At 45.5% G+C, this 22,482-nt stretch overlaps 1 protein-coding gene across 1 annotated transcript in view; it reads right to left on the reverse strand.

Annotated features, from left to right (window-relative positions):
* atg7 (ATG7 autophagy related 7 homolog (S. cerevisiae)) overlaps positions 1–22,482 on the reverse strand; it is a 190,483-nt gene that overhangs the window by 95,436 nt on the left and 72,565 nt on the right. The window contains exons 13-16 of the mRNA XM_072472593.1: positions 16,979–17,179; positions 11,490–11,605; positions 10,392–10,467; positions 5,016–5,096 (exon numbers count right to left, since the gene is read on the reverse strand). Of these exons, the coding sequence (XP_072328694.1) occupies positions 5,016–5,096; positions 10,392–10,467; positions 11,490–11,605; positions 16,979–17,179 (474 nt within the window). The remainder of the gene's footprint in view (positions 1–5,015; positions 5,097–10,391; positions 10,468–11,489; positions 11,606–16,978; positions 17,180–22,482) is intronic.

Here is a 22,482-nt window from a genome sequence, read left to right on the forward strand (position 1 = left end):
AGGTTACATTTTCAAATGGACGACCAGTAAAATGTTCTCAGTGGAAAGTTTTGTTTTATTGAGAAACCAACCTAAAACAGTCCGTAAATGTCGCAACATTAGCCAGTTTGAATAAAGAAATAGTGAATTGTAAGTACTAATCGAGTGATCCCAAAGTAATGTTTTAAAGTCCGAGGAATTTAGGAAAAGAAAAAGACTGAGTGAGGTAATGAGTTCCACGGTTTTGAGATTCTGCAAAGGAATGAATTAGGAGTTTATACAATGTATAGATTTTCCCTACATCTTTTTGCTCACGATAATTCATAGGCCTGATTGGCCAAAAGTCCAGGGCAGGTGGTGGCACAGTGGTACTGTCACTGGTCAATAATGCAGAGACCCAGACTAATGCTCTGGGGACCTGGGTTCAAATCCCACCACCACGGAGATTTGAAATAAATAAAAATCTGGAATTAAAAGTCAAAGGATGACCATGAAACCATTGTCAATCATCCTAAAAACACATCTTTCCTTCAGGGAAGGAAATCTGCTGCCTTTACCTGGTCTGGCCTACATGTGACTCCAGACCAACAGCAATGTGGCTGACTCTTAACTGCCCTCGGATAAAGCCTAGCAAGCCAAGGGGATTCGGCAACAAATCCTGGCCTTAGCAGCAACGTCCACATCCGCTAAAAGAATATTAAACAAATCAACTTTCTATTCCATATTCTCATCAGAGGTATAAAGGGTTTCTAACCAAGAAGCTTAATTAGCTGCTACAATAGGGCTAATCCTAATTGCCCCGCAAAAATCGGGCTGGTGGGCTGTTAAAAACCTGTTGGATTCATGCAGACAGGTGAAGAGCATGCCTAAAACATGAGACGGCCTCATATGGGCTTATATAAACCATGGCCCTATTACGTCAAAAATAACCCAATCACATATTTAACTGGAGCCTGACTGGGGAAGCTGCTTTGGCTTTCCGACTGGACTGAATTAGGTCTGCAGACAGCAGAGACCCTCCTTCAAAACTTTCCTTTGTGGGGCAGTCGGAATGAATGCTCCTCTGTGCCTCACGAGAAAGGTTGTGGTCTCCCTTACTCCAAAAGCTCTTCCATTAATTTCCCTTTGTGCCAACCAGAAGCCACCAGTTATACCAAACTTCCTCTCCCGCCCACCAACCTGGCTCCTATGTTCTGCCTGTTGTGGCTTGACGGCTAACGAACAGCACGCAGATGAGGTCTGGAGGTTCAAATATCCCGGTTGCAACTTTAGGCCCGCGAGGGTGTTTCACCTTAAAGACACCACCCCCACCTGCACCCCTGCCGACTGCACCTGCCTGAAACCCAGAGCACAGGAAACGTCTTAATTAAATAATCACCGAATGTTATAAATATTACCAGTGAAACCCTCCCTCGGTCCTGCATTAGTGTCAGCCGCAATTATGTGGAAAAGTCTACAAACTCTTAACCTCTGACAGAGGCTGGAGTGGTATCACTGACACCCTGAGAATAAGGATGGAATCCCACAATTAAAGTAAAACTAGCGATCCAGAATCGTTAGCCAAGTTGCTCAAATTACACATCACCAATTGGGAATCCAGGTACACAAAATGCCAAATATGCAACAGAAAAGGTTGCACCGCCTGGTCAAGAGGGTCTATTCTCTTGATCCATTTGTTTCCATCCATGGTGCGAATCAGGTTTGGTCATCATCCCAAGGGCACCAGCAACCTTCTCGCATACCACCCAAATTGCCATTCTACAAGTGAATCCAGCTGGTGAATGATGGCTCCGGTCAACCCCGCACAACACAGGCTGCAACCTCCCACCGAAAGGCCCAGCAAGTGGTTTTTTTTCTGGGCAACTTTCTGCATTATGTTATAAATTACAAAGGTATGACTAAAAGACAGCAGGTCACTGGAGTACAAATGATGCAAGTTGGCAGATTTTATACAAATACATTTGCATCAACACCTTATATTTATGCAGCACATTCAATGTAATGAAACATCCGAAGGCACTTCGCAGGAGTGTTTTAAAACAGAATATAACATTGAGCCACGTAAGGAGATAGCAAGTCAGATGACCAAAAGTTTTGCCAAAGAGGTAGGTTTTAAGGAGTGTCTTGAGGGAAGAAAGAAAGGTAATGAGGCGAAGAGCTGGAAGAGAGCCAATTCCTGAGCTTAGGGCCCAGGCAACTGAAGGTGCCGAAACAGAAGGTGGCGAGCGATTAAAATCAGGGTGCTCAAGAGGCCAGATTTCGAGGATTGCAGAATTAGAGAGATAGATATGCCTGATGTGTTATGTACTCTGGGATAACACAAGCTGCAAGTGGATGCAGTTTTAACCAAAAGATACTCCAGACCTTGAAGTTAGTTCAATCTGATTTATTGAACCAGTAGCACAGTTAGCACAGTTCTCTACGAGTTCGACTCTCTGCTAACCTAAGTGTGGTTACTCTGTCTGACTGAACCAGACTAGCTCTTAGCCACGTGCTGGAGGTGTGATACTGTAAACACACCCTGACTCACTCTGTAGATGTTCATCAGTGGAAAGAGGCGGAGTGTGAGTGCCTCGTGCCTTTTATAGTGAGATACCATCCTTGAGTGTCCTGCCTGCTCATTGGTCATGTCCTGTTCTCGGTGTCTGTCAGTGCCTGTCTGTATATCATTATCTGCATATCCTGACAATGCCCATTTCATTAGCTGACAGCATTCAGGTAGCGAATGAGTTCAACAATGGATTTTAAAACAGATTCATTTTCACAGAGCCTTGTTCACCTTGATCAAATAAGTTGCTGTTACAGTCACTCCAGACAGGGAGCATCCTGCACTCCAAAATCAGAGGAATTAAATTGATAACATGGACAAACTCACGATTTGAAATCGCATCTGACACAGATTATGTGGATTTAACAATTCTGAGGCGTAAGCATCGTGCCTCAGTCTGACATTTAACCCAACACTTATTTTTCCCCCAAAGCTTATTTGGTCTTAGTTTCTGGAATTTTTACAACCTGTTCAGCACGCCAACATTAATTATAATTATTACCATATAGTTGTGAGTCTCAGCTAAAAAATACAAATCTAATCAGACTTGCTAAAGTCCACATTTGGATAAACTTCAATTGGAGTACCCCGCTGGCTCAGCTGCTAAATGCTCTGTTTCATACAGCATCGATTCATGTTGTGGTGACTTTTGTGCACTGTCTTTGAATTGGCAGCAGCTGGATGCAGCATGTATAGTAATACAGACAAGCAACAAGCAGTCAGCCTGGATGAGATTCTGGGTTCAGCTTCATTAGCATCCGCTGGCTGAATTGCTGATGTGTGTATCGCCTGGGATTGGTAGCTCACCCATTAAGGGGAAGTAATTAATGCTGCAGGTCTCAAAGGCCAGCAGTTCACTTTTTCAGGTCATGGGGAGTGAACCACTCTCAGGAGCTTGCTCAATCCATCTCTCAAGCAATCATGGAAGCAATCGAATGTTTTGGTGTCTTGACCAGGTTCTTACCACTGTGTCAATGCCCATTATTTACCCCTTCTAGTCTTCCTGATGTAGCACAGTGCCCGATTGGGAGAGAACATCCTTGCTTCCATGGCTTTCAAAGAGAAAGCCCGACCAATCCATAGCATGTACAATATAGGGGAAGCAGAAGATGGGAAAGCTGGTGGCCTGGCCTGAGCGGGGGGTATGTGGCTACCTTTTCCTAACCTGGTTTTTCATGACCCACTCCCTCACTTTGTGCCTTAACCACTGCGACCACAAAAGTGAGGCGACAACTTCTGTTAATATTGGAGAGAACTGAACCCAACATGCCACTGCCACCAAAATTACATTTTAACCTTTGTCCCACTTGTCTCTCTCGGTCTGTCAAGTGATGCAGAGTGGAGCTCCATGGAGTTGTACATAGAAAGCCCAGCTGAAGATGTGATGATTCATTCTTCCGCTGTCAAGCACCATCTATCTAATGTCCGTTCCATAGGACACTGCAGACAGCGACTTTGAGAGAAGGGCAACATGGCAAACTAATGAGAAAAAGAAGGTGGCAAGGACCAGTTCATATCCAAGAGGCGGCAATCAGGGACCCAGCCTTAACAAAGGATATTTACTGAGCACGATGGGTTGCTGAAGGCACTGGGCAGTTTGTTGCTGTGGCTACAGAGGTAGATTTGCAGTCAAATGTCAAATAACCTTTCACCTCTCCCCAGATCTGCCAAAGAATGGCAATGGGGCGAGAAAGAAAACCCAAGCTCATGGAGCTTTATTGGAGAGTTTACACACTGATTAAGAAGACTTACGAAACAAAATATAATCAATTAGATAAAGCTTAATTTACAAAATGCTGTGTATTCATGTTTGTTCCTAGTTGGAACAAGATCACTTTAAGAACCGTGACATACTGATGACTTCACCGACAGTTTGAGCGGGCTAACTATTGGTTTACTGAAACATTCAAATAGCATGTGCTCCATCTTTCTCCAATAACAAAATCTATTTTAAAATATTTCTTTGCAGCAAATATAAATGTTTACAATTGCACAAAGCATTAATTGTTCAAACAGGCTGACGCAATGTAAATGGCACGGTCCCACGGTAAAGACTGGAGTAAAGCACATTATTCTCTGGACAGTCGCCTACACAAGTAAAACGCAACTAATGTTTTAATGTGGTGTTAAGTAACAGCTTTATACAAACAGTACAGCAGCACAACAGCTTTGTGGCTGGTTACAGTGACCTGGGAGAAGGTCTCTCGTTCAGCTCGAATATGGTGCTTTGGGAGGGCCTGAGAGGCAAGGAAGAAAAACAAACAACACGGAAAAATACATTTTACAAAACAGCGAAACCCTGCCCTCCTGCAACCCTATAACAAAAACATTACAGTGACAATCTGAAAGGAGAATTTCAAAACAAGTGAGCTGGTTTCAAAATTAGAAGCATTTATATCTAAAATGGTTGCAGAAACTAAACATTTAAAAGTCAGCTTTTGTTGCTTTGAAACTTCTTCGCTACAAGTATAGGTCTGAAGAAACTTACCACTGGTGAGCATGCTGTGCACTTGTCAAATGCTAAACTTGCTGGAAGAACATTGTCAAACCTCGACAAAAAGCCACGGATCTAAAAAGAGCGGGAAATGTAAAATTGGTCACAGTTCTTTATCGGATGGCCAGTTGCAGGGTCCACAGGCACAGGTAATGATCTAAACATCAGGATCAACGTGGCCAGTGCTGGTATTTTTCTCCACATGAGCCAGCTCATCTAATCCCACCTTTCTCCTTGCTCATCATATACTTTAATGTTCCTGCTTTTAAAGAACTAAATACACAGCGTAATAATGAGGCCTCCCTTTTAAGATGGAGCTGAGGAGAAATGTTTTCTCGCAGAGGGTGGTTAGTCTGTGGCATTCCCTTCCCCAGAGGGCAGTGGAGGTGGGTGTTTGAATTTACTTAAGGCCGAGTCAGACAGATAGATTTTTGATGGACAATAGGGGTCAAGAATTATGGGAAGCAGGCAGGAAATCGGGAGTTGAAACCAGAACCAGATTAGCCATGGCAGAGCAGGCCCGAAGGACCAAATGGCCTACTCCTGCTCCCAAGTATCATGTTTATAAGTACTCCATGCTTTGAATAGCTGGAGCATGACTTCTGCATGCTGTATTCAAATCCTCTAAATATATATCAGCATTCCATTACTTTTTGATTATTTTCTGTACTTGTTCGTGACATTTTAATGATCTATTCACTTAATTTATCTATACCTCTTTGCAATTTTATGCCCCTATCGACAATACTTACCCTCCCACCTATCTCAATATCATAGGAAAATTTGGATTTGAGCTTTCCACCCCATCATTTAAGTTAGCAATAATTAACGACTGTGAACGGTTGAGGCTCCAATACAGATCCACGCAGAACACCACTAGTCACATCCTGCCAATCAGGGTGCCAAGCTGGCAATGCCAAGGTGCCTGGTGGCATTTTGCCCTAAGCGGGACTGGGGTTGCACTGCCCTTATGGAGGTGTGGTACGGCGGGGCCCCCAAGGACCCCTTCAGTGGTAAATTGGGGAAGGGGGTTCTGATATCGGGGAGGCCGATCTCCTCTTGCACTGGTGAGCGGAGCCCGTCAGTGCAGGAAGTGAGTCGAAGTGCAGCCTCGGTGGGGCGTTCCTCGCCGAGGCCCAGAAATGCAGCAGAGTCCCATTTAATAGCGCGGTCGTTCTCGGTGCTGCAAGCGCCGGGAAACACCCGGCTAAACCCGCCCGACATGGGACTCGGTTAAATCGCGCCGAATGTATAACGTTTTCTTTTGAACATTGAACCGAATCCGCCACTTATCTCCTCATTTAAAAATAGCTACTGCAGATGCCAGTAAGTTGGTTTGTGCAGAGTCTGGTGGGCAGTGTGAGATTTATATCCCACAATCAAATTCTAATTCTGCATTCACCTCAGCAATAATTGTGGTGCATAATGCATGACCAGAATTACATTTTTAACTTCAAGAAACTGTAATGAATGCAGTGAATGAAACCATTTTTGTTTCCTCAGGGGGAACTGACTGCTTTTTGACTCTGCCTGCGACAAATATATCTGTTTGATTATGGCACCACCTGGCATCATGAACTGTTACTACCATCAGACCCAATCCCGTACCCACCCCCCCCCCCCCCACCCCCAATAATTTTCAATGATCATGCTGTTTCAACACATAACTGAGCGATAGCAGAACACTAAACTATAAAAAAATTAATTAATAACAAAATAACATTTATTAGTGCCGAGGGTCATTTTCATGAACTGAAAATCAAAAACAAGGGAAGGGAGTTGGGCAGGCTTTGGCCAAGAACATCAATAACCCTCTGTTTATCTGTGAATTATTTTCTTCTTTGACTTTTAGCTCTGGTCACACCTGGCTGGAAGAGCTTCCGTCCAGCCGTTTAGCAGCATAACAAGGTCAATCACCATCACACCGTGCCACAGAGCAGAGGGAGTTGGGTACATGCCCATAATTATACACATGACGAGTCTCCGATTTCAACCAGTTGCCATAGGAACACAGTGGCGGACAATTGCTTCCCATCAGAGAAAAGGCTGAAAGGAGGAATCGCCTCTTAACACTGTAGTGGATTTTGTGGTGGCAGGTTGCAGAGTTGTATTGATGGAAGCCTGCCTATCCAGCACGTATCTCGGCTACAATGGTTATCATAGAATTTACAGTGCAGAAGGAGTCCATTCGGCCCATGAGTGCATTGAAAGACCATTTAGAAAGCTGGAGGAAAAGGAGACAACATTTCAATGGGGATGTCACATCGTTAAAAAAAAAATCATAAAACTGTACTCTTGGATATGTCCCCGCCTCCCCCCCCCCCCCCCACCATTTGTCAGAACCTCCATCTGTTCTTTAATCTCTTTTAACTATTATATTCGTCTGTTAAATATTGTAGGGTAGATATTATTCGACTGGCAAGCAGCAATGTCAGGAATACAGGTCAAATTGTACGGATTGCACCCCACGTCTTGGTGAACTCCCCCAGGCTGCAAAATGCAGATTTTAAAATGTAAATGGTATCGCCTCGGTAAAATGCTGCTGCACGACCTCCATGGCTTTGACATATCTCCCAAAGTAAGGCTCTCAAAAGTGGGATGGAAAGAACATTGCAAAATTTCTGGGATCCGGGGAGGAATACCCGAGAAACCAGCACTAAAAATTAGTATTTATAATTTCCTTTGAACAATTAAAAAACTGGGGAAGTCAACTCTGAAAGGCAGAGAACCACAAACAAGTTACCGGACAGTATAAAATGCTGCTGAAGCACAATTATATTCCTGTTTATTACAGCCTGTCAAGTCAACATGGAGGTGTTACAAGGATCTATCAGCAGGGACAGAGTGACCGAACATTTGGAAAGTCAGCACAGACATGATGGACCGAATGGCCACCTTCTGGGCTGTAATCATTCGGTGAAGTCTAACCTGATCAAAGAGAATGTGGGATCTGTGAAAGGACGGCATGTCTTACCATTCTAGTTTTTTGGGGATGTCAGTATTAAGATCGACACAGGAACATCTTATGGATGTTGTGTAAATGGACTTTCAGAAGGCATTTGATGAGATTCCACACAAGAGATTAACGAAGACAGCGCGAGGAATTGGAGGCAACTTTGCGACATGGGCTGATAATTAGTTGTGAGCAGGAGGACGGAGAATAGGAATAAACAGGTTGTGTGCTGATTGGCAGCAATAGTGTTCCTGGCGTTTGGGCTGGGGCTTCAGTGTTTTACTAAGGGCTTGGATGTATTAATGAAGATTAATAGATCAAAGTTAGCAGATGACGCCAAGTTAGCAGTCACAAGTGAGTTGTGTATGAAGGGACAAAGAAGGGTCAAAGCTGTGGCAGACGGCCTTCATACGTGAGAAGTGCCAGATTGTTCACTTTGGATCCAAGAAAGACAAATCAAAAAATGTCGTCACACGGTGAAGCGTCAAGGACTGAACAGGAGGAAACAAATTTAGATATCCAGGTACATAAGTCACTAAAAGGTAGTGCACAGGCGTATTTTTAAAAAATCAAAAAGGGTAATGGAATCACCTTTAACTCAAGGGGGCTTGAGTACAGATACAGGCTGTCCTCGACTTTACGGCGTTCAAGTTAAGACGAACAGCAATTACAATATTTGTAAATTGACATTTTGACTTTACGGCACCATGCCAACATGTTCATACGTGAGCATTGATGTTCTGTGCCTGGACACGCGAACTGTCGTTATTAGGTTGGAAATGAGCGTTTTATTCTGTTAAGTCTTTTTTGGCATAATTGTAATTTTTGTGCATTAATACACTTTGTTGTATTTAATATGCGCCCAGACTCGCAGAGGTTCAATGTTAAACAGGCAACTGACAGTGATTGAATGGCTTCATTATATCCCCCACACCAACTTGCGCTGAGGTCTGCAGGCACCAATAATCGCCTCAGCAACTTGACAGGGAAAGAATTGAGAACACTTAACACCGCCAGGCACCCCACAAGTGACTTCCGGCCTTGGTTCCGGAACCGATCCCCCATTTATACTATTGTTTCTGTGAGAAAATCGGTTTCGACTGACAATGTGGATTTTAGGAACCAACTGTGGCGCAAGTCCGAGGTCCGCCAGTAGGAGGAAGTGATGTTTCTGTTGCCACGAACCTTAGTTGGACTCATTCCAGAGTACTTTGTTCAGCTTTGGACACAGAGCCTCAGTGCACATTAGTCAGGGCCGGAAGAGTTAAACTATGAGAAGAGGTTAGATCAATTATTTCCTCTGGTGGTGGATCTAGAACAGGAGGGTGTAATCTTAAATTAGAGGTAGGATATTCAGAAATAAAATCAGGGAGCACTTTTCCGCACAAAGGCTGGTGGAAATCTGTAACTGGTTAAAGAATTCTGTTATTGAGCCAACTGAAGTTAACAAGGCTGAAGTCGATAGACCAGAAAGGGTATCGAGGGTCAGAAATGGACAAATGGAACTCAGGTGCCGATCAGCCATGACATAACTGAACAATGGAACATGCTCAAGGGAGTGAATTGCCTACTCCTGAGCCTGTTAACTAATACAGATCACTTCATAAGTTTGCACTTGCTAACATGGGGCACAAGCAGTTGAAATCTTTACACATGGCATCATTGGTAGTGGTGGAATGTGGAGCAGCCAGGTAATAAATAAAGGAAAATAAACTGCAAGGAACTGGTGAAGAAATGAGGATTTACCTTTCAGTTCTAGACGTGGTGCAGTGCTCTGACCCGTTAACCCAGGCTTCTCCACAAATGCTGCAGGATCTGGTCATTCTGTCCCAACACTTTCCATTTATAGGTCATGCCTTCTATATTTTGCCCTTTCTCTTGTTTCACTGCTGGACAATTACATCAGGCAATTGGGAGTGCGGAGCAGACTGATGAACAATCCGCAGCATAAAGGTGTGTAATGTTGTGGGATGTTTAACAGGCTGGAATAGCATTAATCTACACTAAAGCTAGTCTCTGTGGGAACCCATTTAGATTTTGATTTCTTATCTGTGTGACTGCAGTTCTCCACTCATTTCATTGATCATGCCTCATGAATTTACAATGGTGTTTTATTTGTTAAGAATAGCCACTAACAAAAGCCAAGTTTGGAAGGACAAAATCCGTCAATGGTTTTCTGCACGTGTGGACAAGTGTGCAGATGGGCATCGACGGCCATCCTGGATTGGCAATGGTTCAGCAATTGGGCTTAAAATGCACGCTATGCCTCGCAACTCTTTTGAGCCATCAAAAATGAAACTGCATTTAAAAAAGAAAAAATAGATGAAGTTTCCACAAAAGCCCGTTGTTGCAAAAGATGGCATAAGACGCCTGCCCCAACATACTGTGTCAAAACGGTAGGTTGCAAGATTACTCACCTGATGGGGGACAAGTCCAAGAGATGTCGGAGGCTCATTCAGTCGGTCATCACTGCTGCTGGCTACTGCATACCCACTGCAAAGTCAATAGATGGCACCAATAAGACTATTACCTATAAGCTTTCTCATGCAGAAAAAAAAAATAGGTAACAAGTATGAAAATTGTGGATGTAATCTAACTGCAAATTGTACAGAAAACTAGTGGAAATTATTAACATAGGAACTATGGGGACAAACTCAAATTTTGTTGAATATATGTAACAATAAGGATAGGGAATGTGTCCTCATAGCTAGGAAGTAACCAGACTTCAATGTGACAGCAACAGCGAGTATGGTCATGAATAAAAAAGGAACACATTTCTTAGTTCACTATCTTGACTATAATTGCAGAAGAAAGGGAGTAATGTTGAACCTGTAAATGGTCTTTGTTGTGTCACAGTTGGAGCATTGTGTAGTTTTGAGACCCCTATTGCTAAAAGGATATAAAAGCAATGGCAAAGCTACAGTATATATCCTTCAGGGAATTACCAGGAATGTGGAATTACAGCAGCGAAGAGAGACTTGAATAGCTGGGCTGTTTTCACTGGAGTGGAGTTGAGGGGTGACCCGACATTGACCTCCAAGATTATGAAGGGTTATAACAAGGTAAATTGTGACAGATTGCTTCCATTGGCCGGTGAAAAGGCAATGAAAAAAGCACGTTCTGAAGAATGGAAGGAGAGATTTAAAAATAATGGTTCTTTGCCACAAGTCGCAGCTGAAGCCGTCTCGGAGAAGTTTGAAATGAGAAATAAAGGGAATAGAGAATGGATAAGAGTGAGGTTAGGTGCTGCAGGTGTAGACGCTTTGTCAAAGAGGCATCCAGACTCGAAACAGTAACATCTCTGGATATCCCTCAACTAACGCAAGGAAATGTAACCAGATGTGATCACACATTGTAACTGAATCATCTGCAGCTCAATTCAACATTTAACGTGAAGAGAAACAGATAACATCAGGTTTAATAACTATTTCACAGTCTGTTGGTCTAGCTCGTCAATTACAAAGACACTTTGTTAAAAATGGAATATTCCAGCTTCCACCAAAATGCCAGCTTACCCCTCAGCATGTTGCAGTATAGAAACCATCAATTCGACAGCGAGCGCTCCAGCTATCATGGCCAAACCAGGACGACTCACAGTGCACTGCTGGTCCAGAGTGCGGTCTCTGGTTGACTGATAGAAAACACAGTAAACAATGCTATCTGACAATGCTCATGATGTCACCCTTGCAGGAGCACCAAGGTTTTATTTTTACACTAAGTTTGAAGGAAAAAAAGACTCCCCTTCCTTCCAGTCCCATGCATCATTCTCCAGAGGGTAGGAAATTCACCAGTTACTTTACCACTGACCCTGGGGAAGTGTCAAAGAATGACTGAGTATCACCACTAATCATTTTTCTTTGTTGGGACCGCCTCGGCCTCCCATCAGTGACCTGTCCGCGGTCAGAAACGGCATGTTTGGCCACAGGCACAAACCCACATCTTACTTTCCGACGGTACATGCACCAGATTCCTAATATGTTGGACCATTAATGCCTACTTATTTTTTTTAAAAAACAAATTCTTCCTGACCAGATCAATGGGTCCAGAATAACTTCTGGAGAGCAGAAATCTATCTACTGACTTCCTGTTCCCTACATGATGCCTTTGAGTGCATTAGACAAATAAAGGTAGTTTTAAGGGATTTACATTTGTATTGGTAAACATTAGGAATAAGGTATAGTTTTAAGTGGGTTTAATTTAATATTTCTGCACCTGGAAGGGTACAATCTGTAGTTAGATTCATGCTGGATAAAGGTGTGGGAATTGGTAAAGTTCCAATTGTGTTTCCATTGTGCTTAAGAGGGACTACGGTGTGAAGAATATATAAAAGGTGTAAGCATGTGGGTGTTGCACAGCAACTGGGGCTTTGTAATGTAGAGAAGCGTTTAAGTTTTAGCTGAATTTGCGGGCAGTTGGAGACAGGACACTGGGGAGAGAACAGTTCCCAACTCTGCCAGGAGAAGCTGGACGGGACAAGGGGGTTCCAAAGATGCGAGCTTCCCAAGGAGCAAGAATCCAGATAACCAGGGAATTGGGACACAAAGAATGTTTAAGGCACCTGAAGTTAAGAGAATAGAGACCAAGGTATTGTTCAGAAGAATTCAAGGAAGAGTAAACAAAGTGTTCTGAGTTAGAGACAATTACAGTAACTAGATTTATAGTGGGACAGCAGACTTAAGAGGTGGATGAAACATTTTGATTTCATTTTAATACAGTCTTGGAATCAAGAGTTAAAGCAATTGTGAGCAATTTGCACAGCAGTCAAGACGAAGAAATCAGAAAGGGTTGGTGTAAAGTCCTGGTCTGGATTAACATTTAAAAGTGGAGCGGAAGCTTTGTTTAAAAGTATCATTTGTAAAACCTGGGGTGTCATTCTCCGACCCCCCGCCGGGTCGGAGAATCGCCGGGGGCTGCCGTGAATCCCGCCCCCGCCGGTTGCCGAAGTCTCCGGCACCGGAGATTCGGCGGGGGGCGGGAATTGCGCCGCGCCGATTGGCGGCCCCCCTCGCTCGATTCTCCGGCGTGGATGGGCCGAAGTCCCGCCGCTAAATTGCCTGTCCCGCCGGCGTAAATTAAAGCACCTATTTACCGGCGGGACAAGGCGGCGCGGGCGGACTCCGGGGTCCTGGGGGGGGCGCGGGGCGATCTGACCCCACGGTGGCCTGGCCCGCGATCGGGGCCCGCCGATCCGCGGGCGGGCCTGTGCCGTGGGGGCACTCTTTCTCTTCCGCCTCCGCCACGGTCTCCACCATGGTGGAGGCGGAAGAGACTCCCTCCACTGCGCATGCGTGGGAAACTGTCACCGGCCGCTGACGCTCCCGCGCATGCGCCGCCCCGACATGTCATTTCCGCGCCAGCTGGCGGGGCAACAAAGGCCGTTTCCGCCAGCTGGCGGGGCGGAAATTCCTCCGGCGTCGGCCTAGCCTCTCAATGATGGAGCTCGGCCCCCAAAGATGCGGAGCATTCCGCACCTTTGGGGCGGCGCGATGCCCGTCTGATTGGCGCCGTTTTGGGTGCCAGTCGGCGGTCATCGCGCCGTTTCGGGAGAATTTCGCCCCTGGTCTGGATTTCAGAATGCAAACCGTTAAGTGATAGTATAATTATGAGAGAAGATTTTAAAGTGTGTTTTTGGGGGTGGCATTTAGAAAGGCACACAAGACAATCATCTGGGGTGATTCTGAGGGAAAATCCAGACACGAACTTGGGTTCAGAGCAGAGAGTATATTTGCCCACAGTCATCTTGTGTGCTTAAAAGGGACTTTCTGTGAGTAGGACCATTGTAGATGAAGATGTACTTAATCCGTGATAATCCTAAAACCTGTGTGTAACTGTTCAGCTAAGGGGGAGGGTTGGGGTGGGGGTGGGGGGGGGGGAAGAGAGTGGAGGGGTATTATATAATAATCCAACGTTCCATGTTTAATAAATTTTTTTGTTGTTGTTACAACTAATCTGATCCTCCATTCTTTAAAAAAAAAGTAAACGTTCCCTGTCTATTGAGCCAAGGTTACAATCTGGGATCTTCGCTCAAGTTATAATATCAACTGGGATCATAGCAAGTGCTATGTATGGTGTGACTCTGCTGGTTAAAATAGTGGGCAGAGTGCAAGGCAGAACATGATTAAACTCCTCCTTTTACTCCACATTGTTGAATAGCCTGCCTATACCATTTGGGTTCAATCATATGGATATAACGGCCCTGACCTTGACGAGGTGGGTTACGCAAGGGGGGGTGGAGAGAGAAAGCAGGAAGCAGAGTGAAGTGCTTTGGACAGGACACCAAGAAGTTTCAGTTTCCTCATGTGTTGTGGAGTTTTGATTCCACACAAAGTAAGCCAGGATTAACATCTCAAAGTCGGCCTAAGTGACAGGCTTGCTTTCTTTTCAGGCAATGACCACACAGGAGGCCATAGCTCCAGGTAATGGATCTGCAGCTGCTTTGAGCCTGGTGGGGAATGGTCTGATCCTCAAGGCAAGGGAGTCTTTGTATCGGTGGTGGGTTAGGGCTGGGAATTGGCTGGTGTAGTGGCAGGGCAGCGGGAAGGATTCGATCCAAGGCAACAACATAATGTTCAGGTAGTGTTAGAATTCACCACAATGCTTTGGAATGGAATGTTGGCCTTTGTGCCCAAGGACCAAGACTAAAAAGGGCAGACGTTATCCTGCAACAATGCCCAAACCACTGTTTAAACCATGCCGGGAGTACTGTGAGCAGCTCTGGGTACCACACCGTAGGAAGATATCTTGGCCTTGGTTGGAGTGCAGTGTAGGCTGATCAGAATGATACTGGACTTCAACGATTTGATTACCAGGGGAGGTTACAAACTGGTGTTGTATTCCTGGAATTTAGAACACTAAGGGGAACATTTGTTAGAGTTTTCAAGTTATGAAGGGAACAGGCAGGGTAGATGGGAAGCAACATTTTGCTGATTGGGAAGTCGAGGACTAAGGACTATTGTCTAAAAATTGGAGCCAGTTTCATTGGGAATGAAATTAGGAAACATTTCCACACACATGGTCACCACATTTTAGAAAGGAAGTGATTGCACTGGAGAGGGTGTGGAGGAGATTTACCAGGACCCTGACTGGGCTGGACAGTTTGAGCTATGAGGAAAGATTGGATAAGCTGGGGCGGTTTTCCTTGGAGCAGCGAAGGTTGAGAGGGGACCTGATAGAAGTGTACAAGATCCTGAGGGGCATAAATAGTGTGGATAGGAAGGCACTTTTCCCATTAGTAGAGGACTCAATAACCAGGGGACATGGATTTAAGCTAAGAGTTAGGAGGCCAAAAGGGGTCTTGGGAGAAACATTTTCAACCAGAGGGTGGTTGGAGTCTGGAACTCACTGCCTGAAAGAGTGGTTGAGTGAGAAACGTTTGCAGCATTTAAGAAGTATTTAGATATTCACTTGCTCTGCCGTAACCTCCTATGGGCCAAGTGCTGTAAAATGGGATTAGCGTAGTCAGATCTTTGTTGACCTGTGTGGGCACGACTTCTGTGCTGTAAATGTCTATGCATCATGAAGGGTTGCAAAAGTCTGAAACTTCTTTTGGCAAATGGCAATTGAATCGAGATCGGTTCGCACTTTTAAATCTGAGATTTTCGTTAATCAAAGGTATTGGGGCAGCAAGGTGGCACAGCGCCCAGCACTGCTGCCTCACAGCGCCCAGCACTGCTGCCTCACAGTGCCACGGACCCAGGTTCAAATCTGGCCTTGGGTAACTATGTGGAGTTTTCACTTTCTCCCCGTGTCTGCGTGGGTTTTTTCCCCCCACAGTCCGAAGATATTCAGGTTAGGTGGATTGGCCATGCTCAATAGCCCCTTGGTGTCCAACGATGTGTAAGTTAGGTGGAGTGACGGGGATAGGACGGGGGAGTGGGCCTAGATAGGTGCTCTTTCAGAGGATCGGTGCAGACGCAATGGGCTGAATGGCCTCCTTCCGAACTGTAGTAATCCTTTGGTTCTATTGAGGGATATCGGGCAAAGGTGGGCAGGTGGAGTTAGCTCACAGGCCAGCCACGATCTCGCTGAACAGCGGAACTGGGCTGAAGTGCCTACTCCATTCCTACATTTCCGTGAAGTAAAACAATTCTTGCAAATATTTTAAAGAAAATCAAGAATCCCATGAAATATTAGAATAACTTCATGGAAATAAATCAAAGTTTACTTTGGAGTGTTTTTACATCTTGAAAATACCAATTAATGTAGCCATCACTATATGCTTTCCCTGAAAGTGAACCTTTTGCACATTATTGAAGTCTCTGGGCTTTATATTTTTGTGAATTCTATACAACGTCTGTAAATCAGCCAAAGCTGCTCATCTTCCTAGGTATCAAACAGTCTCTAATCTTTCAACCATGGGTCCATTTCTCGTTGCAATTCTTTGAACTCTACCTTGTAATGAATCAATTCTAAAGTCATCAACAGAACTGAACTTAAAACTTTTTCTATCCAGGTGTACTTATTCCCGATATAATTTAGAGCTCCTGACAAAACAATAATCTAGAAGTGAAATAAAGTTAATAACAATTCAATTTTTGTTATAATGGATTATGAAGCTGCTGAAGGAAATATAGAACAAGGCTTCATACCCCCTGTTCTTCAGTTACCTCAATCATTCGACAACATTGCATATAGCGTATGTGTTTTTGCATTACTCAAACTCTCTCTTCAGTACAAATGAGAATCCGTATCATGAGCTAGTTCCAATTTTGAAAAGAGAGATACACCTTCAATGACTTGCTCTCAAAGAGCAAAGTCTTGTACAGTTACATACACATATATAGTGTTACATATTCGCTGAAAATGTTGTGCATCATTTTAGTTTTGAAAGTTTTGCCTATTCAATCAATATAGTGCCACAAAAAGGTCTAATGGACGACGAACAACTAAGATATCTAAAGATGCAAGTGGCTCAAAGCAGAACAAATACAGTTTAAATTTTCTACTCTCACTCTTCCTTCTTATTCCCAACTATGGTGGAGATAACTTTTCACACACAACTTACATCTCCTGGTGCGACAACATCATTGCAGAAGTAGCAGCCCAGTTTGTGGCCTGGAATGTTTGAGAAGAGTGAAGACCCTGCCACGGTGGAATTGGTGGCGGCAGCAACAGCAGCTGGTTCTCCAGACTCCTGTTTGGGCTTTTTCAGACCATGCCTCATCACGACGAAGGTATCAAAACCCAAAGCGGCATTAATAACTAACTGCAAGCAAAAGAAACCACAATTTACAGACATGATTAATGCTTTTTCTCCCCACCCCCACCACCATTTTCAATCCCTTTTTTGCCACTCCTTTGTCCAGTGTGGATTTGTACCAAAATAAGAACAGGCACACGTAACGTTTGAATGCTTTATGAAATATATTTTGATTTTAGCACATGGAAGAAACAGGTGAGTGATTTGACCCTTTACTCCTGGCATCCTCTGCTCATCGATCACCCAAACCTCTGCAGCAGCGGTGCGATGCAATAACAGTTTTATTTAAAGCGTGAAGAAATGCAAAGAACGAAGAAATAGACTGTTTGGGCCAAAGTTTTTTTTAAATGTTTTTATTAGGGTTTTTCTTTTTAGAGGAAACAAAAATGAAAATACACAGAAACTATATGCATCGATTAAAATTCACATTTTTTTTTTTAACAAGTGCCCAGCTTTGACTTGGCCTCCTAATCACCCTCCCCCTCTCTCCCAGGTCCCCCTCCCCTTCTTGCTATCTGGTGTGTCTTTTTGTTGGTTGCTTCATCAAACCTGGCTTATTGGCTGCTGGCTACAAACGGGTCTTGGAACAGGTTGGCGAATGCGTTTCTGGAAGCCCTTTTCCGACACCCGGATGGTGAATTTGATTTTCTCTATTTGGAAAAATTTTGCTAGGTCGGACAGCCAGTCCACAAGCTTTGGGTGGTGCTGCCGATCACCAGCCAAGCAGGATTCTTTGGCAAGCGATTAGGGAGGCAAAGGAAAAGGCATCGGCCCTCCTCCCCATAAAGAGTTCTGGCTGTTCCTATACCCCGAAGACTGCAACTTTTGGGCATGGCTCCACCCTCATTCCCACAACCTTGGACATCGCCTCGGAGCAGGCTGTCCAGAACCCGACAAGTCTGGGGCATGACCAGAACATGTGGGTGTGGTTTGCCAGGCGCCTCCCTGGCACCCGTGCACATTTATCCTCCACCTCCAGGAAGAACCTGCTCATTCGGGTTCTGGTTAAGTGGACTCTGTGCACCACTTTCAGCTGCATTAGGCCTTGCGCATGTGCAGGTAGAGTTGACCCTGTACAGTGCTTCGCTCCAGAGTCCACGCCCTATTTCAAACCCGAGGTCTTCGTCCCATTTTTCTCTCGTCTCGTGCCTTTCCCAGTCGTCGCTCAAACAGGACCCCGCAGTTTCCCTCTTAAGTTATCCGTGTCCAGTAGGTCCTCTAACAGCGATTGTTGGGAATGTCTTTGTTTCCCTACGTAGGAAATTTTTAATTTGCCTGTATCTTATTTTTAATAAATTTTGAGTACCCAATTATTTTCTTCCATTTAAGGGGCAATTTAGCGTGGTCAATCCACCTACCCTGCACATCTTTGGGTTGTGGGGGTGCGACCCACGCAGACACGGGAAGAACATGCAAACTCCACACAGACAGTGACATTGAGTAGCAAAATGGGTCTGTAGGACCCGCATTCTGTTGGGTCTTTGTCCTTTTTGGGTATCAGCAAGATTGAGGCTTGTGCTCGCATAGGCGGCAGTGGGCCCCTCGAATGCAGGTCCGTGAACATCTCCCACAGGTGCGGGGCTAGTCTTGTCGCAAATTTTTTGTAGACGTCCGCCAGGAATCCATCAGGTCAGGCGCCTTCCCCGCCTCGATGACGTCTTCCAGTTCTAATGGTGCTTCCAGCCTTCATTTCCTATCCTCCCCCACAACTGGCATGTCCAATCCATCGAGGACCTACTTCATCACCAAATCCCTTTCAGGGTGGGGGGCCTTAGAATTGTACAGCCCCCATTAGAAGACCTCAAATGCATCACTGACCTTTTGACGGCTCAGCTACTAGTTAGGCTCTGCTGTCCCTAATCTGTGCTATTTCCCTCGTGGCTGCCTGTTTCTCTCAGCTGGTGAGCCAGCAGGCAGCTGGCTTGGTCTCTGTACTTGTACCCAGTGCCTTGGCGGTGTTGGTGCACTGCTTTCCTCATGGAGAGCAGTCAAACTCCATTTCTAGCTTTTTTTCTCTGCCGGGAGCTCAGTCGGGGCCTCGGAGTATCGGCAGTCTACCTCTCTTCCCGATCCCTTTGTGCTTTGTAGGCACTAATCTCACCCCTGATCATAGCCTTCAACGTCTCCCAGAGCATGGAGGGCGAGACTTCCCGCTCCAGTTGTTAGTAATATACTTGTCTATGGCCTGTGATATTTTCTTGCAGAAAGCCTCATCAGCCAGGAGGGCCATGTCCAACCTCCATTGGGGGGGGGGGGGGGGGGGGGGGGGGGGGGGGGGGGGCGGTGGGCACAGCCCGTATCCAACCACACATCCACCTCCGTAGTGTGGAGCGTGGTCGAAGATTACGATCGAGGAGTATTCCGCTCTTACTATCCTTGGAATAGTAATGGGATTTCCCCACTACAAAGAAGTCGATCCAGGTATATAGGTTATGTACCTGGGAAAAGGAGAGCTCCTCCTCCTCTGGGTGAGTGAACCTCCATTGGTCCACTGCCCCCATCTGCTCCATGAATGTGCCGGGTTCCTTTGCCATATTAGAGGTCCTCACTGTTTCCCCCCAACCCCCAATAAATTCCATGTCATCCCAGTTGGCCACATACATGTTCCCAGGATCACTGGTGCCCCGTCCAGGACACAGCTGATCATGACATACCGTCCCCCAGGGTCTGTAACCGTTCTCACCTCAGTAAATATTGTCCTCTTATTTACCAGTATGGCTACCCCTTAGCTCTCATCCTGTAGTAGGAATGGTACATCTGTCTCACCCATCCCTTCCTTACCAGCAGTCGGTCCTCTCTCAGATGCGTCTCTTGGAGAAAGACTATGTCAACTTTCATACTTTTCAGGTGGGCGAAGACGCTGGATCTTTTCACTGGGCCGAGTCCCCTGACCTTCCAGGTAATGTTTTTTTTTTGTTCCCCCCCCCCCTCTCCCTCTTGCAGGATCAACCATACTTACATTGTGGATGCGCCCCTGCGCTCCGGGGGTCCCCTTTGTTAGGGGGCATCCAAAATGGCCACATTCACCGTTCTCACCATGAGGTCGGGCCCCTGCGCTCCGGGGTTTCCCCTTGTCGAGGGGTTACCCAACATGGCTGCTAACTATGTGTACACCATGTGGGTGAGCCCCTACACTCCAGGGTTTCCCTTTGTTCAGGGACCCTCCAAAGTGGCTGCTTGCGGTACCATTGTGTGGCCTGTTGTAGCCAGCCTAGAGTTTTTACCAATCTTGTCTCTATGCTTCTCCCATGATTCCCCCCTCCCCTCCCCAACTCTCCATTCCCGGTTTACTGTCCCCCATTGGTGTTGTGCACCCCCCCCCCCCCCCCCCCCCCCCCCCATTGCCAGGCACTCTCTCCTCTGCAGAAGGTGCACTGTAGCCACCCCCCCCCCCCCCCCCCCACCCCACCTCGGTTGTGTACCTGGCTTTGGCTTTCCCGCTAGTGTGGTGGCCCCCATTCCTGTGGTCGGTTGTGTGTGTTTGGGCCAAAGTTGACAAACATGAGCAAAATCCTGATCTAATTTGTTCATCCTATTCCTCGATCTTTCATCCCATTTTTCTCTCAACCCTTTTTTTTTTTCATTCAGCTATCTAATCTTCAGTGTTGACATGGTTGTGCTTCAACCATTAATCACTGGAGTGAATTTCACAGCCTTCCAACTCTCAGAATGAAGATCCTCTTACGTTCTCGTCTCTCAACCTCTTGCATTTAATTTTGTTCTCAAATCCTCGACTACATGAAACAGTCGGCTTATGTCTACGCTGTCCCAGCTTCACATCATGTTCAACATTTCTACACTATCACCTGGAATTAGCTCAAAAGTTGATGTCTAGAAACCTTTATCTATAAGCAAGATGAATTTCCATTATTGAATTAATGGATGAGGACAATAACACTAAAAGAAAGAATTGACAAGTTACTAACACAGGTCTCACTCATGAACACCAAGAGGCATGACCATCTGCAATAACAAAAAAACAATCAGCCCTGGATTGTAAATAGCACCACCAGCAAGAACATATTTTAAACTAATTCTTGAGATGTGGGCCTCACTGGCTGGACCAGCTTTTATTGCCCATTCCTAATTGTGCTGGAGAAGGTGATGTGTTGCTTTCTTGAATCACTGTAGTCCAGTGGTGCAGGCACACCCACAGTGCTGTTAGGGAGTTCCAGGATTTTGACCCAGCAACAGTAAAGGAACGGCGATATATTTCCAAGTCAGGATGGCAGTAACATGCAGGGGAATTTCCAGGTGGTGGTGTTCCCAGGTATCTGCTGCCCGTGTTCTTCTAGATGGCAGTGGTCATGGGTGTGGAAGGTGCTGTCTAAGGAACGTTGGTGAGTTCCTGCAGTGCATCTTGTGGATGGTACACACGGCTGCTACTGTGTCGGTGGTGAAGGGATTGAATGTTTGTGGAAGCGGTGTCAATCAAGTGGGCTGCTTTTTCCTGGATGGTGTTGAGTTTCTTAATGTCGTTGGAGCTGCCCTCCTCAAGGCAAGGGGAGAGTATTCCATCACACTCCTGACTTGTACCTTGCAGATTGTGGACAGGTTTTGGGGAGTCAGGAGGTAAATTGCTCGCCGCAGGTTTCTAGCCTCCAACCTTCTCTTGTAGTCACAATATTACGTGGCTATTCCAGTCAAGTTTCTGGTCAATAGTAACCTGCAGGATGTTGATAACGGGGGTTTCAGTGATGGTAATGTCATTGGATGTCATGGGGCGGTGGTCTGATTCTCTCTTGGAGATGGTTATTGGCTGGCACTTGTGTGGCACGAATGTTACTTGACACTTGTCAGCCCAAACCTGGATATTGTCCAGGTCTTGCTGCATTTGTCTGAGGAGTCGTGAATGGTGTTGAACTTGTGCAATCATCAGTGAACATCCCACTTCTGATCTTATTATGGAAGGGAAGTCATGGATGAAGTGTCTGAAGATGGTTGGGCCTAGGACAGTACCCTGAGGAACTCCTGCAATGTTGTCCTGGAGTTGAGATGACTGACCTCCAACAACCACAATCTTCTTCCTTTGAGCCAGGAATGACTCCAACATGCAGAGTTTTCCCTTCATTCCAGCTTTCCTAGGGCTTCTGGATTCCACACTCGATCAAACACAACCTTGATGTCAACGGCAGTCACTCTCACCTCATCTCTGGAGTTCAGCTCTTTTGTCTATATTCGACCCAAGGCTGTACTGAGGCCAGGAGCTGAGTGACCCTGGTGGAACCCAAACTGAGCATCAGTTAGCAGGTCATTCACAGAATCACACAGTGCAGAAGATACTCTTTGGCTCATCGAATCTGCACCGA

This window comes from Scyliorhinus torazame, chromosome 13 (genome assembly GCF_047496885.1).
Source record: "Scyliorhinus torazame isolate Kashiwa2021f chromosome 13, sScyTor2.1, whole genome shotgun sequence".
Classification (NCBI taxonomy): domain Eukaryota; kingdom Metazoa; phylum Chordata; class Chondrichthyes; order Carcharhiniformes; family Scyliorhinidae; genus Scyliorhinus; species Scyliorhinus torazame.